We start from the raw sequence: 16,956 nt of genomic DNA on the forward strand, positions 1-16,956 counted from the left end.
AATTACTCCCTCTATTTCATTTTAACTGTCTCTTGATTTTTCTAGCACATATTTCAAGATGCTTTGACCGTATATTAAAAATTATTATTTTTAAAATTTTTCTTTTGTAAATAAAAGTTTAAGTTATATATTTTTATTCAGAAAAAGAAAATTTTAAAAATTATTATTATAACTATGCGGTCAAAACACTTCAAAATGAGTGCAAAATAGTCAAACGACTATTAAAATTAAACATAGGGAGTATTCATTAAAAAACATACTCGATCTATCTAAAATTTGATTGCCAAATTTGTAAACTTGGCCAAAAATTTTGGCTCTCACCTGTCAATAAATGGTAAAGCGACACATAATCCCGAAAATAGAAACAATATTTGAAAAGCATAATATAAAACATAGAGGCTTTATGACTTCACAACTTAGTCGTCCAGCTACACTATTCAATATTAGTCCTTTGGAGTCACAGTAACTGTCACAGTCATGCCTATTAAATGGTTCAGTTTCATATTTATGGTTAAACCAGTCGTCATCATTCGATTTTTTTCTCATGTTCAATCTCTTTAAGAACAAGCCTATATTTTATATCTGTCCTGTGACTTTCCCTATCACATATCACCGTTTATCTATTTGGTTTCTTAACTCACTGCACTTAAAATAATCAATTATTCATATTACCGTATATGTTAACACCATCCTTAAAGCTCTGTTTCAATGCTCTCTGCTTTATCACCCAAGAATGATTCTGATACTCTCCTTGTTCGATTAACTAGAGTGTGGGAGTCAATCAATAAGCGCACTAATCAGCTGATGTTCACCAATCTAATCTTGCTGGATGAAGAGGTGAAATCTCTCTACTACTATGCAAAATTGCACAGTCTACTCCTACAAAATTACTATGTCTGCTTCCTATACATAAAAAAAACATCATCTATGCACTAACTCGTTCTTATTTTTGCACATTCCATCTCCAACAGGATAACCACATGTTGGCCACCGTTCGGAACAATCAAAAGGATATTTATTTACCACTTCTGTGTGAAGGAGAAGTCTATAGCATATCAAATGTTAAAATCGTCCCTGGGTCCGCACTGTATAGAAGTGTTAACAGAGATCTTGCAACAGGAGTAAAAAAAATGGTTGTGGCCCTATGGGAGGACAAGGCGACTCATTTTCTTGAGTTATTGGCCAAAGAAAGCAATGTCGCATGTTTCGTTGTAATTATTGGCCTACTTGCCAAAAAATATTCAGGTGTGAAATCTACTTTTCCCTACATCCACGTCTTAAATACCCGTCCATTATATCAATATGCTAAACATACACATATCTTCTCCAACTTCAGACAGAGTCTTGCTATCAACAAGTGATGCTACTAAGACGTTTTACAACATAGATTACGCGCCACTGAACAACCTCCGGGCAGCTATTGCAGAGGCTAATGGGAACACTTCAGAAAATCTTCCAAAACCAATTGCCACACGCTTCGCCACTGTAGACGAGAGCAGCCTCCCCAGCTCAACCATCAAGGAAATTCTGGAAACCTCTCTGCCGACCGAAATATTTGTAAGAACACTCTTCTCTACACCACTGTGCTCTATTATACTTGCATCATTTCATAGTTCTGAATGGTGTGAATAGGTGCTCTAAAATTAAAATGTTCGTACTAACCTAGACTTCACCTTTGTATTAAACTTAAGTGGATGATGTGTTGACATGTATTACAAACTGGGTTTCCTCTAACTTATGAAAAACAAGCCTGGTGCATTTCCTGACACTTATTTCGGCTAAATAACCCAAATGCCTCTGACCAGGGGGACCATAAGATATGCCTATTATTATTATGCTACAACCATCCTTATTTAAATTAATACCATACTAGTCTAGGATTCTTACTCACAGATTATATATATATATATGTTATGTGTTTTAATATAAACTGTTCAGAGAAGAAATAACTCATGCACGACAAACTCGCTGCTGTTTATTCATTGCTTAATATCAAATATATACTGACTTACATAAACGTGCATATGCTAAAAAATAGGAAAGAAGTAACAGACTCCTACTGCACCTCACCCACTAAACTCGATCCTACAACTACTCAACTATTGACTTGACCCAGTCACACACGACCAGTACTAGTGCTAAGAAAATCAGACAAAATAAACAACCATTTATAATATAATTCAGATTAATAATCAACATTTCTCCCCCTTAATCTGAATTATATTCTGACAAATTCTTGACTCCCAACAAACTTCGCATTCTTTCAAACTTGACTTTCACCAGGGCTTTAGTTAGAACATCAGCTCTCCGTCCTTCGCTGCTAACATGCTTGAGTACCACCTCTCCTCGTTCTACGCATTGTCTTATAAAATGGTAACGTATGTCGATATGTTTACTGCGTCCATGAAAGACCGGATTCCTTGCCAAGTCTATGGCTGATTTGTTGTCGATGTAAATAGTTACAGGACCAATGTACTTGCCTGTTATTTGACTTAAGACATTCCTGAGCCAAATACCCTGACATGTAGTCGCTCTAGCAGCCATGAATTCTGCTTCACATGACGACAAAGCCACGCACCTTTGCTTTTGCGATACCCAAGTAATCATGCTTTCGTTTAGATAGAACACCATGCCACTTGTGCTTTTCCTATCATCCACATGGCCTGCCAAATCACTGTCTGAGAACCCTGTTAGTAGTAAATGATTTCCGCTGCCTTTCGAATATACTAACCCGTAGTGAATCGTGCCTTTTATGTATCTAATGATACGTTTCACAGCATCCAAGTGAAGAACCGTAGGTTATTCCATATACCTACTAACTATTCCTACAGCGTAGGAGATGTCCGACCTGGTGTGAACCAGGTATCTCAAGCACCCGACCAGGCTCTTATAATCAGTGGCATTCACTCTTTTCCCATCTTCATCTTTACTCATTTGTAGACTTGAATCCATGGGATATTTTGAGGCGTTACAACTTGCCATACCAGTCTTTTCAAGAATCTTTCTCGCATATCCAGCTTGCTTAAGCTCTGTAAATCCATTTCCTTGTTGAACCTCTATCCCCAAGTAATAGCTCAGCTCTCCCAAATCTGTCATTTCGAATCTGCTACTCATCTGCTTCTTGAAATTTTCAACAACTGTTGCCTTTGAACTTGTAATCAAAAGATCATCCACGTATACTCCGACAATAATCACATCATCACCGTTCTTTCTTGTGTAGACAGCGTGTTCATATAGACATCTTACAAAGTCTAAGCTTTCAAGACACTCGTTAAGTTTTGCATACCAGGCACGGGGTGCTTGTCTTAGGCCATACAATGCTTTGGCCAATTTGTAGACAAGATGTTCCTTTCCTTTTCGTTCAAATCCCTCCGGCTGACTTACATACACTTCCTCGTGTATCTCCCCATTCAAAAAAGCCGTTTTAACATCTAGATAATGTAATTTCCAACTGTTCCAGGCAGCCAAAGCTAGTAAGAGACGAACTGTTTCAATGCGTGTTACAGGAGCGAAAATTTCATCGAAGTCAACTCCTTGCTCTTAAACATAACCTCTCGCGACGAGCCTTGCTTTGTGTTTTACAATATTTCCATCAGCATCCCGTTTGAGCTTGTAAATCCATTTAAGACCGATAGCTTTATGTCCCTTAGGAAGTTCAGTTAAATGCCAAGTTTTATTTCTTTCTATGGATTCCATTTCTTGCATCATGGCTGCTTTCCACTCCGCTTCCTTGTTTGCCTGCTTGTAACTTGTAGGCTCATCAACCCCCATCAAGAGCAGCTCTTCGTCTAGTTCGACGAACTCTGTGTTGTTATATAAATCTGCTATACTTCTGAATTTTCTTGGAGGCTCACTTCCATCATAATTCTCACTGTTGACTTCTGCAGTTGAGGGACTTGACACTGGTGTATTTAGTACTGGTGTAGAGCTTTGGTTCGAGTCATGTTCTGTACTGGTTTCTGCATCTAACTGCTCCGGTGTGTGGCTAACGTCATGATCATTCTCAGTACTCTCCTCTGCATCTGATTCGTGTGTGGTTTCTTTACTAGCTCCATTCATCTCAGGGACATCAAATACGTTTGATTCTACATTGTCACGGGAGAATTCACCTTGACCGCTCCATGCCCACCTTTTGTCTTCTTCAAATACCACATCCCTGCTTACATGAACCTTATTTTTCACTGGATCGTATAGACGATAGGCTTTAGTTCCGGGATCCTTCCCCAAATTAACAACCTTCATACTCCTGTCGTCCAGCTTTCCGGTATGAATGCTTGGTACCTTCATATGAACGATACACCCAAACACACGGACATGTCCAATCTTTGGCTTTTCCTCGAACCATGCTTCAAATGGAGTCTGTCCAGACAATGCTCGAGTGGGTAACCTGTTCAACAAGTACACTGCATGTCTAATCGCCTCACCCCATAATTTCGAGGGAATATTCATCTCCTTCATGCAGCTGCGAGCCATCTCCACTACAGTTCTGTTACGTCTTTCAACAATCCCATTCTACTGGGGCGTATAAGGTGCAGTGTAGTGTCTCTCGATCCCATTTCCTTCACAGTAAGCTTTGAATTTATTTAAACAGAATTCACCTTCGCGATCAGTTCTGAAAACCTTCACTTTCTTACCCGGCTTGTTTCCCACCATAGCACATAAATTCTTGAATGCATTTAGTGCGTCATCCTTGCCTTTTAACAAATACACCCACATGTATCTGCTGTAATCATCAACAAGTAAAAAGAAGTATTTGTTTCCAGAAGCAGTTTGTGGTGTTATAGGCCCACAAAGATCTCCATGGACTAAATCCAAAATATGTGTTGCACAATAAGTGCTTTGGGATGGGAATTGTTTTCTTGCCTACTTTCCCATCAAACAGCCATCACACACATTTTTACACAGATTAATTCTCGGCATTCCTCTTACCATATGGTCTTTCGACATCAACATCATAGCCCTGTAGTTTACGTGCCCAAGGCATAAGTGCCACAGGTGTGCAATCTCGTCTGTACTCAACAGTAAGCATTTTGGTTTAACAGATTCCATCAACAACTTATATAATCTGTTTGGAGACCTTTTCACTTTCATAAGGAGTTTCTCACATTTATCAAAAACCCACAAATAATCACCTTTTAGTACTACCTTATTTCCCCTTTCAGATAATTGTCCCAAGCTAATAATATTATTGCAAAGATCAGGAATATAATATACCTCATGTAAGATGCGTTCCTCTCCATTTTTGCACCGGAAAGTAATTGAACTTTTTCCTTTGATTTGCACCGTTGATCCGTCTCCAAAACGCACAAGGTCAGTGATTTTCTCGCTTAATTCTGAAAATTTTGATTTGTAACATGTCATATGATTGCTTGCTCCATTGTCGAGATACCACAAGTTGGATTCAGCTCGTTTTCGATCATATTCTGTCAAGAGTGCAGGCGTTACGTGTTTTTCGTTTAACAACATTACGTCCCCTTCTTCTTTGTCATGTTTGGCAAGTAATAAGGCTGGTTCTTCGTCTTCCACACGCGTCATGTTCACCTCTTGCCTTGTTTCTTTATTTTTCCTTGGTCTGCGACACTCAGCTGCGAAATGTCCATAGATGCCACAGTTATAGCACTGAATTATGCTCTTATCTCTTCCTCCCCTCCGTCTCTGACTTCCACCTGTATCATTGTTGTTTGTCCGTCTTTGCCATTCTTCCTTGGTAAGTAACAGCTTCTTATCTTCACCTTCTCTTTTATTCCATTCCTCTTCTGTAAGTAGTAGTTATCCTCCACCCGTTTCTGACTTTCATTTCACCCTTTCTTCATGCGCCTTCAGAGAAGCAACAACTTCCTCTACAGACATTATGTCCAGGTTTCCGAACTGTTCAATGGTGGACGCGATCTGGAGGAATTTTGCTAGAACTGATCTCAATAATTTTTTAACGACATATGATTCAGTTACTTCTTCACCCAGTGCTCTTATATTAGTGACCAGCCCATTTAATTTCATACAATAGTCATCAATTTGTTCGCTATCTTTCATACTGAGTGTTTCAAACTCTGCCTTCATCGTTTGTACCCTTGCCGCCTTCACTCGATCGGCTCCTTGACACATTATTTTAAGAGCATCCCATGCTTCCTTGGAGGTCCTTTTTGCTGCAAGTGAGAGTAGCATCTCCTCTGGTATGCCTTGTTATATCATGGCCAAGGCTACCTTCTCCATTTTTTCATATTTCCCTGCTTTGGGATCGCTGGGTTCCACAGCCTCCCACACCCCATGCGTCTGCATGAACACCATCATTTTCATCGCCCAAGCTGTGTAATTTTCTTTCGTCAGCATTGGGTAATTCAGTCCAAACCACTTTTCGCCTTGCTTGTCTCCAGTGTCGTCATTCTTGGCATGTACTTTGGCATTCACCTTCTCACCAGGCTCTGATACAAATTCTAGGATTCTTACTCACAGATTATATATATATATATTATGTGTTTTAATATAAACTCTTCAAAGAAGAAACAACTCATGCACGACAAACTCGCTGCTGTTTATTCATTGCTTAATATCAAATATATACTGACTTACATAAACGTGCATATGCTAAGAAACAGGAACAGAAGTAACAGACTCCTACTGCACCTCACCCACTAAACTCGATCCTACAACTACTCAAACTACTGACTTGACCCAAACACACACGACCAGTACTAGTGCTAAGAAAATCAGACAAAATAAACAGCCATTTATAATATAATTCAGATTAACAATCAACAACTAGTTGGTAACCTGTGCAAAGCACGGGCCCGAAATTAAAAATAATTGTATCACATTATTATTTGCATAAAACTGAAACTCATAATCCGTGCAAAATACAGATCTAAATATAATATATAAAATGCTTAAAATATGTAGTTAAAAAAATCGAAGTTAAGTATAACTTTAAAATTTCACCGTATAGTTCTAATTATGCATGCACCTAATTATTTACTTATATAAATCTGACATGTTAACTTACTAATACGATAATTTTAAAGTAAACCGACGCTTCGATGTTTAGCAACAAATAAAAATTGAAGGGAAATAAAATTTACAGAGAGTAGAAGTTAATTTTTGTCATCAATTGAGATTTTATTACCTAAAATTTTAAAAATAATTGTATAATTTTATAGTGAGTACCAATATGACCTAAACATGGTTTCCTTATTAGTATAGAGAGTTGATAACCCGTGCTAAACACGGGTCAGGGATTAAAAATATCGAATTAAAATTTGTAGAGAAGTATTCATAATACCGGCGAAACACGAATTAAAATTAATATATTAATATCAATATTAAATTGGTACATCCAAAAAATAGTTATTTGGTTAAAAAGAATCGAATCAGTTATGAAATTTTCTACTATAATTTTAGTTTTGTATTGTTTTACTTGATATAGAAATCTAACATATTAGTTTTATTTTGTTAACGAATTATATCTCTATCTTATTAACCAAATATCTCTGTTCCTTAGATAATTTAATATTAATTAATATAATTTGATAATTATCTTATAATTAGCCTTTTCAATATAGTTTATTTAATATTACTAATTATCGATAAAAATTAATTTACAAATTAAAAGTAAATAGATGTTATTAAACTTAATTTAATATTACTTAATATAATCTAAATAAAGCCAATAAATTTATTACAGTTAAAATAAGTTTTTTAATTTAAAGTAAATAAACGTTGTGATGGACAGTAACAAATACACTCGTTAAATCAATAATTTTCAATTTAAAAATTAATAAATGTTACTAAAGTTATTTGCTATTACTTAATTATTTTTAAAATTATAGAAAACAAAACCGAGAATAGAAGTCAATTAGTGTTAATAGTTACTTTGTAGTTAGTAGTTTTTCAAAAATATATGTTATTTTACTTAATTTAACGTAACTTAATAAATTTTTAATATAGGTTATTAATAAATAAAGTTTACAAAGAATATAAGTAAATTCATTTTAGTAGTTTACTTAGTAGTTTGTAATTTTTCTAAAATTAAGAATAAATATAAGTTATTTTACTTAATTTAACGTAACTTAATAAATTTTAAATATAATTTACAAATCGTTTAAAAAATATTTTTATTTTATAAAGTAAGTAGACAATTGGATGAATCCTAACTAAAAAGAAAATAAAATTTACAAAAAGTAGAACTCGATTTGTGTTAAAAACAAAGTTTATTGAGAATAGAAGTTAACTTATGTCATGTAAGTACCAAAATTTGGTATTTTGGTACTTCTGTACTTTTAGCAACAAATTATACATAGTTTCGCTTATTAATAAAGAGTATAGATGCTTACATCAATTCAACCAATGTAATGTGACCTCCCTAACCAAATGATAAGTATACAAAACAAGCAAATCTCATGACTGAATTTATATTTTAAGAGGCATGAAAACCATCACACCAGGCTATTATTTATCTGGCCTTTTTCTTTACTCTACCTTGCCCTGTGACTTAAAATGTTTACCACATTAATTACAAGGATTAAAACAAAGTTTTATCACTCTGGCTGGTTTCTGACTTTTGATAAAACCAGTTTCACTTATTCTGATTTGTACATGTGCTGCACTCATCTTTAACTTTGCCGATAAATTAATTATTTATTTTTGTGTTGTGATTCTGCAATCAAAAAAAAGTCGCGGCGCCTTTATCTTGCACCTTTTGTTTAGTTACTTATTTGTTAACTATGCTTACATAATGCATCAAGAGTGAGCTATGTATGACAGTTTTGCATATACATGTTAAAAAAATATTTTATAACTTACAAGCCGGCATACATCGCATAAATCTCCGCCAAAAAATATATAAAGTGCCCCGTGCTTATTATCCTCTATTCATATATTTTCCAATAATGAAAACACATTAATTGATCATAAAAAAACGGTAAAAGGTCCTCCCAAATCATGTAAAACAAGGTTGCGCAATTTTTCTATGTCTGATTTTCCTTCCCGTAGCATGTCTAGAGTCAAACTGATGTATGGATAAACACATCAATTTGTTAACATCCCAAATTAAACATAAGTCCCACTGCCTGTTTACTGTCCTAAAATTTCAGGTTATACGCCGAACTTGTGAGGCAACTATAACTGCTACCTTGGATGGAGAGGGATGGTACTACAACTGCTAAAACCTTAGGGCGTTAGAGTAAGGCCCCAATAGGATCATATATTTAACACTCTCCTTCACTCGAAACTCATTTATGGGTCGAAAAGTGGAACACCGGCGCACATCTTTGGGGCATTAATTGCCTTTAGTGTTCACATTAAATTATGAGAATATTGGGGGCTAGGAATCGAACCTTAATTCTCCCGCTAGCCTAAGCTCTGATACCATGTCAAGAAACCCGTTAATCTAAAATCTCAAGTTGTTAGAAAATGATCCTTGGATCTTATATTATTCTAACAACTACTATTACCAAAACTGTACAAAGGAAGCCACCGACTTCAAACCCCGGTACCCTAACAAATTTACTAACTAACTACCAAACGCCGGTATCCCCCATACTAATAACCAGGGGCAAAAAAGGTTAACAATCCATAATGCTTTCAGTTTCAAGCTTATTGTCCGTGTGAAAGACGACACAGGATCCACAAGTTTTACTCTATTCAACAAAGAAGCTGAAGATCTCATTGGTGCACCTGTGGACAAAATAATTGCTGAACTTCCACAGGTAATCCGACCATTAACCTCCATCACGATACCCAATGAAAATTACATCATGTTAACCATACTTACCTTTTTTTTTACCTGTAGGCCTCATCTCTCACCGATGCACCGCCAATTATCAAAAACATTGTGGGAAAGAGATGTGCCTTTGATGTCAAAATCAACGCATACAATACCCAGCGCGGCTACGAGGAATACACTGTCTACCGTCTATCTAAATGCACTGCATCTGCCCATGGATCTGCCCAGAATGAAATGGATGACAAAGCCCCAAAGAAACAGAACAGGGTTTCTGCCTGATTTAGTATTTCAGTTATTCCACCTCATCCACAAAGCTATGAACTATCTCAAGTTTTCTACCTTTTTCACAAGTATTTGAACAGGGTTTTGTTTCACCCTAAACTGGATAACTATCTATTTATGCATGCTTAAAACTTTAAATAGTTTACACTTTGCTTGGAAACTTAATGCTTTTGCACGCACCTATTACTGCACATGGTGTTTTCCTAAATATTTGGCTGTTTCCTGATGTCCCACGAAATTGTTCATTGTACTGGAACACTTATATTTCCCTTATACCAACAAATATTCCAAAACCTTTACAATCCGCAATTCAATTTTTTTTTAATCCAGCATCCTGGAGTGATTTCAAATGGTCCTAACATGCCACATTCATGCTTCTTGCAAAATTCACACAAAAAATAAATTAAACTAATCGGATATAAATTGATCTCTATATACAGTAGCGCTTCATGTAGAGGTCTGTTTGGAAAGACCAATGTTGGGATTATATTTATGATACGCTATTATAAGGCGCAATCACCCCATTAGTACAACTGGAGAAAGAAATGGAACCTGAGTACTCTTTGCAAATTGCAACCTCTAACTCAATTGTGCTTCATCTTTTAGGCTGTGAATTCCGTTGTTGTACACTCAAAACATATGCATATAAGTTACTATGTGCATAATCAGAGAATTCAAAGTCATTGTCGAATGTTACAGTTTTGACAGAAAAGAAGCATCCTGAACAAACCGTGTAATACATTACTGGCCGCAATATGGAAGATTTTCCCCTGCTCCTACATGTGTTCCTTGACAGTTCCAATGCCGTAACAAATACTTGGTGGGTAACTGTTCCAATCTGCTGCTTTGGAATGTCAGTAATGATTGATGCAAGTAAAATAGCAGATTTCAGGATGGCATGATTCACACACAAGGATCAAAATACCAGATTTTTAACATTGGACAAGTACCAAGCACAAGACTGTGTGTGATATTTTACAAGATTAATTGCAACTGACCAGAAAGAATCATCTCCAACAAATGGTCTACTACATCTGGCGGCAGTATGAAAGACTGCCCCGACCCCCATATATTCATGGACGAGTCCAATGCCATAACTGAATATTTGGTGAATAAGTATTCCAATCTGCTGCTGGACTAATCCAATCTCGAAACTCCGAAGGTTAAATATCAATAAGCTGCCCAAATCCAAAAAACATCCTTCGAAATGTACTTGTGAGCTGGTCACTTCAAACTTCTGACTCTGAAAATTTACAAATGTAAGAGCATATACAAGCTTCTAAAATTTATGTGCAGGTTGACCGTGTCCACTATTTGCATCTGATTTGTTCAATAAGCCATGTACTCACAAAACTAATAAATGTCCTTCAAAACTGTCTTTAAAAATATACTTCGCAAGTAGTTGTTGCAAAGGGTTTAATTTGAAAAAATAATAAAATGCTCACAAAGCTTTTTACTGGATAAAGGAACCAATAATACCTGGGTGTTTTCTGAGGGCCAAGGCAATAGGTAAGTGATTCTTGTAAGAAAAAACATGTTTCCTTTTCTCATTGGACATATTAAAATTGTTCAAAATGCAAAAATTGTGTCATTTCAAAACTTTTTATACCAACTTTCAATTCTTCCAGATTTTGGAATATTTCATATAATCTTAAAATTTGAAAACTTGCTATTGAAAAATGGGTAAAATAATATATATAATATTATAAGTCATATAAAAATCTAAAAAGAATAAAAATTATATATTTAGAGTTATAATGAAATTCAAAAAAGAATTAAACCAAGAATCGATGGAAACCAAAGGAATTAAGAACACAATGTTAAAGTAAAGGGTGAAAAAAATAAAACCAAATTTAATATAATCATAAAACATTTAGAAGTATAAAGAAATAAAAATAAAACTAAATTTAATAGAATCATAAGACATGTATAAAACTAAATTCAATTCTGTTGTTTACCTAAAGATTGTGGTTAGAGGAATTATAAATTTTATAAAAAATGAGTAGTTACACTGAATTAAATTTTCTCCTTTATTGAGAACTATAATCTTATCCTCATTATAAAAAAAACAAAACTTATTCAAAAAAAAAAAAAAAAAAAAACAAAACATCAACCAATAACCTGAATTTGGTTAAAAGGAAAAGGAAACAAACTTGAATTTTATAATCCTTATATTACATTACCCTAATTAATCTCATTATAACTGCTATGAGCTATCCTATATTTCATAGCATCAAATAAAACCACACTAAACCCAGGGGCGTACGCTTTCTGCTGGTTGTACAGGAATCTTTTCCAGTTTTTGACATCTATCTGTTTGAAATTGTTTGAGAGAAGGGAAAGCTCCGTCCCCCACTTCCGATTCTTCCAGATTGATGAATTCTTGTAATCTTAAAATTTGAAGATTACACTTTGTTTTCCCTGTACACATTAAAACCCAACCAAAGAGCGGTGAGATTCGGCAAACTTCCCAGAGTGGGCATCGGATCTTCTGTAAACCCACTGTTGCGTAGATATAAATCTGTGATTGAATCGGGCAGATGACGTAGTCTCGATGGATATTTTAGAATGCCCCATAACTCAACGCTCATGAGACAATTGCAAGACAGAGTGATTAGGAATTCTGTAAGCATTCTGCTAGTTGTACAGGAATGTTCTTCAGTTCTATACAGCCAACTCTTCGAAATTGCTTGAGAGAAGGGAAAGCTCCGTCCCCAACTTGCAATTCTTCTAATTCTTTCAATTCTTCCAATATTAAAATTTGAAGACTTGGAAACCCATTCTCACTGCATACCATTTTGTTTCCCCTGTACACATCATAACCCATATGAAGAGCGGTGAGATTCGACAAACTTCCCAGAGTGGGCATTGGATCTTCTGTAAACTCATTGCAGCGTAGACTTAATTCCGTGATTGAATCGGGCAGATGACATAGTTCCGATGGATCTTTTAGAATACCATGTAAGTAGACGCTCTTGAGACAATTGCAAGACGAGAGTGGTTTCAGTGTTGGAATCTCAACACCACCAAAGAATAGTGTGAATGTTTGGAGACTTGTTAAATTGGCTACGGACTCCAGCGTGTAACTGTATGCTTCTTCTTCTTCTTCATCTTCTTCATCTTCTTCTTCTTCTGCATATATACAGAGTGTATGGAGGTTGGTGAGATTAACAGTGTCAATCTTCATCCATTCTTTACACGATATACGAAGGAGAGTCTGTAACTTTGTTTGGTGGGTACCTATATTCAAACTCCCAGTAACATCAATGTGTAGATGCCTCAACTCATGAAGCTCACATATCTCCCTAGGAACTGTGTAGTCTGTAGTCCTCCGACCGTGCAAGGTTTGTAGCTTTTTAAGCTTGCCTATACTTGCTGGAATATCTATAGGTATTGTAGGATACTTCTCATGACCCATTAAGCCCAAGTACTTTAAGTGAACTAAATCTCCTATTTCTTCTGGTATTACCTCTGAATGTACACTTGTCATATCTAGGACTTTAAGATTTTTGAATCTCGCACACACCAACTTCATTTCTTCTAATTCATATTTACCACTTAAATAATTTACCACTACCAATGAACGCACAAGTAAAGCATCAAATCTACGCTCAACTAGTTTCAAGTACTCACCTATTTCATTGTAAATGACATGACGGGGTTGTCCTTCCAACAAATGAATGTGTTCTGGATGGTGTTTACCTGATTCCAGAACGACCAACAACTTGTGCTCCTTTGCTTTTTTTATGGCAAGATCACGGACAAGATCATGGACCCGGCAACCCTGAACTTGTCCGTTCCATCGCAAATCATTAACCTGAAGCAAATTACGGTTAATCAGCTCATTCAAACAATCTTCAGCCAAATCCTCCATGATTACTCCTTCACCTTCCTCGGTTTCTGATATGAATTCCTCTGCAATCCATAGACGCTTCAACTCGTCCAAGTCAATCACATGGTCTTCCGGGTACCTTGCAAGGTAGAGAAAACAGTCTTTCATTTGGGGAGACAAGTCATTATAACTCAAACTCAGTATTTCCCCAATCTGGGGAGACAAGTCATAATCCTTCAAGTGTCTCCATATATGCTCCTTCACCTTTGACCAATATTCATAGCTCATGTTGTGTGATAAGAGACCGCTCAGTACCACGATTGCAAGTGGTAAACCACGACATTTACCAACCATCTCCCTTCCTAATTTCCTCAAATTTGGGGTCGTTGATTCTGCTCTCTTACAGAACAATTCCCAGCTCTCATCTTCTGTTAGAAAACGGAGTCGATGGACAAAACATTTGTCATCTGCCATCTCTGCAACTTTTTTGTTGCGGGTGGTTATGATGATTCTACTACCATTTTTCTGGTCTGGAAACGCATCTTTTATCTGGATCCATGCCTTGATGTCCCATATATCATCAATCAACACCAAATAGCAGCCTCGATCTTCAAGTAACTTTGTCAAATACTGCAGCAAATCATACTCATCCATGGTTGACAACTTTTGTTCGTGCTCAAGTCCCATAAAAGACTTTATTATTCTCTTTAGAACATCTTTTATGTTATAATCGTTCGAAACACAAACCTTAGCACGAGTTTTAAAATTTCTCAACTCGCTAGAGTTGTACAACTTTGTGGCAAGTGAAGTCTTGCCCGACCCCCCCATACCGTGAATTGAAATGACTTTGAGGGAGAGGTCCTCGCTATTAAGTTCAGCCTTCAAAGTCTTAAAATCATCCTCGAAACCAACCACTTCCACCTGGTTATTAATGGCGGTTATTCTCAACAATGTTCTCTCTTTCTGCTGCTTGTTTGGTGTGGCTAAGATGTTGTCAATACGGTACTCATTTCGCCTATTCTTGATCACTTCAATCCTTTTCTTGATTGAATCTATCTCCTTGCCGATATCGTAAAGTGTAGCTTCTTTTTTGATCAAGCAAACACAGGCCCGAACACGATCCCAGATACCTTGTTTCGGAGCTGCATATTCTTGTTGGTGAGCACTGAAATCGCTCAGGATTTTTATCGCATCATTGGCGACATCTCTAACGTCCTCCACCCAGATGCGAATTTGCTCCTCTTCCAGTCTTGATTCTGCAGATCTTACGGAAGACTGGAGGTATCGCAATTCATCTTTGAGCCACCTTAAATTATCTTTCACTTCTAGTAGAATGTTAACTTCTTGTGCAATAAATGCACCAAGCTTTTCAATTGCAAGAGATACGATTGCATCAACCATTCTTCCCAAGAACAACAAGAATAATATTAATCTTATTAAGTGACTCCAGAAAGCTGAAGATTTTAAAGATTTGTATGTTTTGTTAGGCCATCGTAAACTTAGATTTTAAAGTAGTGGTCCAGAGATTATTTTAATATCGATTGCAGAGTGGTGTCTTTTTGTGGATAGTTGCAGTTTAATAATAACAATATAACATAATTAAGCAAGCAAACCATTAGAAAGTGTCAGATCCGGGAGGTAATTTAGGCTTAGCAAACCATTGTTGACTATCAGACCTTTCTGAGCATGAACGAGATAATTTAACATGATTAATTACATGAATGCAAATTATTAGTGAATTAAGAACCTTGTGCCTCTCACTAGATTTGTATGTTTTAAAGCTAGTAGTATTTGTGTCCCCAGGGTTGATATTGATAACTAGCTCTATAGCTCGTGCAATGCACAGACAGATTTTATATTACGTGAATTGATGTTATTTTGACCGTAATTATTGACGATATATTCACTCTTAATAATTGAAGTATTGCTAGTTGCTACACTATAATTTCTTCACAAGTGCATAGAAGTTTCAGATCATAGACTTGCAGCTGTCTAGAATTCTTTTCGGTGACCCCCTTTTGCTGGTCAATGTTTGTTGCCTTGTTAATCCATTGATTAATGACAAGTGACCTGTAAAGTTCTAAATGACAACGAAAATGATCAATGCATGTGCTTTATTTATAATTAACTACAACGGATGATAATTGTCTGGACTCGAAGTGCGCTAAAAAGAGTAATACATGAGTGTTTGTCTTCATAACAACCAGAGTGGTGTCTTTTTGTGGATAGTTGCAGATACAACAACTGCGAAATTAACTAAAAAGTATATGTTTTTAAAGTTCGGTTTATTAATTAATCCTGTGCTTGCTTCATATATGACACTAATTGTAAATAATCAATGAAATGTGTTAGATAGAATACTTAATAGACACTATCTGTCGGTCGGTCCTGAATGTTGTTTGTTCATTTGAGCAGGTTTTGATTGCAGAATATGCTTCGCAAGCATTGATAGATCGATTTCAGATCACTGAGGGATGGCCTGGAAAGTGCTCATTGAAAAATAAAATGATAAAGTATCCGATCAGGTTTGCTATCATGTTTGTGCAAGCAAACCTATCATGATATAATTTCCGAAAATTTGTAACTTATTCAATGCTTCCGATGTCCTTTTCTTCTGTTGTTATCACATATATCTATACTATAGTGAAACATGTTTTGGTCGGTTAGTTAACACCTTCCTAAAACATCTAAAACTTATGTTAATACCTTCCAAAAGCAAAGTTTAAAACATATAATTTAGTTAAAAAATTAAATCATGTATCAAATATATCTACAAACTCTATGAATTATTATACAACTTAATTTCTAATCATACTTAACTTCTTTTATACATCTTTTATAGAAAACCAAACACTTCCAAAAATAACTTTAGTAATTTAAATTATAATATAACAAACTAATTAATCAATCTATCTATACTATTATATTATGAGCAAAACATTGTTTTATTTGGTTAACACATTCGTAAAAAGTATGTTCAGACTCTCGCCTTCTTATAGCAAACGGATCTATGGCATGTGATAGGAGGACTTTTTAAGATTTTAACTATCTAAAATTTTGAATGCTTCAATAATATAATACATATGCAATAATATATAAATATTTTAACTTCATTAATCTAAATAAT

At 35.7% G+C, this 16,956-nt stretch overlaps 1 protein-coding gene and 2 long non-coding RNA genes across 4 annotated transcripts in view; 2 read left to right on the top strand and 1 right to left on the bottom strand.

Annotated features, from left to right (window-relative positions):
- LOC141671306 (uncharacterized) overlaps positions 1-16,454 on the top strand; it is a 127,854-nt gene extending 111,400 nt beyond the window's left edge. The window contains exon 3 of the long non-coding RNA XR_012555042.1: positions 16,245-16,454. This is a non-coding gene — a long non-coding RNA (uncharacterized LOC141671306). The remainder of the gene's footprint in view (positions 1-16,244) is intronic.
- On the top strand, positions 1,090-11,513 carry LOC141672637 (uncharacterized). 2 transcript variants are annotated; one of them, XR_012555632.1, is made up of 3 exons: positions 1,090-1,557; positions 9,084-9,698; positions 9,782-11,513. It is a non-coding gene; the product is annotated as an uncharacterized LOC141672637 (long non-coding RNA). The 2 variants fall into 2 exon arrangements; XR_012555631.1 differs by having other exon boundaries at positions 9,578-9,698; positions 9,782-11,508.
- Positions 12,093-15,222, bottom strand: LOC141670706 (putative disease resistance RPP13-like protein 3). Its single transcript, XM_074476680.1, has 2 exons — positions 12,151-15,222; positions 12,093-12,118 (listed from the first exon to the last, which is right to left on the bottom strand). Exon 1 carries the CDS (start codon positions 14,655-14,657, stop codon positions 12,612-12,614), a length of 2,046 nt encoding a protein of 681 aa, XP_074332781.1. The 5' UTR covers positions 14,658-15,222; the 3' UTR covers positions 12,093-12,118; positions 12,151-12,611.
- Positions 16,455-16,956: the final 502 nt, after the last annotated feature.

The sequence above is a fragment of the Apium graveolens genome, chromosome 7 (genome assembly GCF_009905375.1).
Source record: "Apium graveolens cultivar Ventura chromosome 7, ASM990537v1, whole genome shotgun sequence".
Lineage (NCBI taxonomy): Eukaryota > Viridiplantae > Streptophyta > Magnoliopsida > Apiales > Apiaceae > Apium > Apium graveolens.

What these genes read in the sequence shown, in the direction of transcription:
- LOC141670706 (XM_074476680.1), bottom strand. Translation starts at nt 14,657, where the DNA reads ATGGGGGGGTCGGGCAAGACTTCACTTGCCACAAAGTTGTACAACTCT.